Source organism: Manacus vitellinus, unplaced genomic scaffold, assembly GCF_001715985.3.
Source record: "Manacus vitellinus isolate BGI_N305 unplaced genomic scaffold, ASM171598v3 scaffold_118_pilon, whole genome shotgun sequence".
Taxonomy (NCBI): domain Eukaryota; kingdom Metazoa; phylum Chordata; class Aves; order Passeriformes; family Pipridae; genus Manacus; species Manacus vitellinus.
Window position 1 is genome coordinate 377,440 of NW_021938885.1, and position 1,692 is coordinate 379,131.

A 1,692-nucleotide genomic window follows, 5' to 3' on the forward strand; every position below is an offset into this window, starting at 1 on the left:
TGCGGGATCCCACGGGATGGGGTGCGGGGATACCCTGCATCAGCCCCTCCGCTGGGTGCGGGGATCCCGCGGGATGGGGTGCGGGGATACCTCGGATGAGCCCCCCTGCTGGGTGCGGGGATCCCGCGGGGAGCAGAATCCCCAGGATCCTCTACACTGGGTGCTGGGACCCCCATGATCCCCCTCGCTGGATGCAGGGATTCCATGGGTGCCGGGATCCCCAGGATCCCCCTCGCGGGATGCAGAGACCCCGGGGGTCACAGCCCTGTGCCCCCCCAGCCGCCTGTGCTCGGCCGGGCTGAGACCGGCCACAACTCACTGCACCGATGTGCGGGCTGGTTCTTCCCTCCGCAGCGCAGCGGTGAAAACAATGGAATTTTCCCCCTCCTTTCCCGTTCCACAGGCTGAGGCAGCGGCTCCTCCTCGCTGTAATCAGTTATTATGGGGAAAAATACACTCACGGCTGGGGAAACTAGAGGGCAGCCCTGGGCTGCACTTCTCAGAAACCAAATCCCTGTTTCCAGGACCGGGCTGTCCTTGTTTGGTTTATTTAAGCACAAACATTCCCGGACTTGCCAGAAAAATGTTATTGCCTCCTTACAGGACGGTGTATCCGGTGGATTCGGGCGCATTAACACAGTTCAAACACTCTCACACCGTAAAGGCTGTTGGTGCAACAGTTGGGGAGGGGGATTTCAGTAAGAGGAAACTCCAGGGGCCATGGAGCTGCATCCCAAGAATCCAAACTGCGGCAGCAGGCGGCTGGGGGTGCCAGAGGGAGTGGCCGGTGCCGTGTGGAGGGGACCCTATTTAGGGTCTGTTCTTCACGCACCCCAAAACGCTCACAGTTGTCCCCAGGTGGCCATCTGGGGGAGGACAAGGACGGGGACAAAATAGGGCCAAGGAAAGAGGAGGAGCAAAGAAGGGGGTACAGAAAGAAGGGGAAAGAATGGGGTAAAGCAGGAGGGGGGAGGAAAAAGCGAGCAAAAAAGGGGGTAAAGAAGGGGCCAAGGGAAGAAGAGGACAACTAAGAATGCAGGGGGGGGGGGAAAGACAGGGAAAAGAGTGGGGTAAAGGTTGGACAGAAGGAAAGAGGACAAGGAAAGGGGTCAAAAAAGGGGACAAGGAAAGGGACAGGAAAGGAAGAGGACAAAGAAAGAAAAGGGAAAGAGTAGGGTAAAGTGAAAAGGGGGCAAAGAACAGGTAAAGATGAAGACAAGGAAAGAGGGGGGCAAACGAAGGGGCAAAGAAAGGAGAGGGGAAAGGGGTAAAGAAAGGCATAAAGAAGGGGACAAGGAAACAGGTACAGAAAAAGGGATAAAGGAGGGGACGAGGAAAACGGGTCCAGGGTTTTTCCCGCCCTTACCGGGACGTCCGGAGGGGCGGCCTTTTCCCGCCCCATCCTCAGTCTTGAGGAAACGAAACAGCCGTCGGTGAGACCGCCCTAAACCCCCCCTCCCGTGCCACCTCCTTCCTCGACCACGGCGTTTTCCCTGTGCCGCCGCCGGTGTGCATGAAGAGCCTCGGGATGGAGCAGACGCTGCCACCCTACGAGGTGCTGCCCACGGGGGTGAACATGGAGGAGCTGCCCCGGATGAGCACGACCACGACCACGGCGGTGACGGTGGAGGAGGAGCAGCTGCCCCCCCGAGACCACCTGGTCTGGTCCCTCTTCACCACCCTGTACGGCAA

At 59.0% G+C, this 1,692-nt stretch overlaps 2 protein-coding genes across 2 annotated transcripts in view; one reads left to right on the forward strand and one right to left on the reverse strand.

The window, feature by feature from the left end:
* Nucleotides 1–1,402, reverse strand: part of B4GALNT4 (beta-1,4-N-acetyl-galactosaminyltransferase 4) — a 20,935-nt gene extending 19,533 nt beyond the window's left edge. The window contains 3 exon segments of the mRNA XM_029965728.1: nt 320–426; nt 847–866; nt 1,367–1,402. Coding sequence (XP_029821588.1) covers nt 320–426; nt 847–866; nt 1,367–1,402 — 163 coding nt within the window.
* Nucleotides 1,168–1,692, forward strand: part of LOC103766802 (interferon-induced transmembrane protein 1) — a 1,543-nt gene continuing 1,018 nt past the window's right edge. Inside the window, exon 1 of the mRNA XM_029965736.1 lies at nt 1,168–1,691. Within this exon, the coding sequence (XP_029821596.1) occupies nt 1,514–1,691 (178 nt within the window). The 5' untranslated portion in view covers nt 1,168–1,513. The remainder of the gene's footprint in view (nt 1,692) is intronic.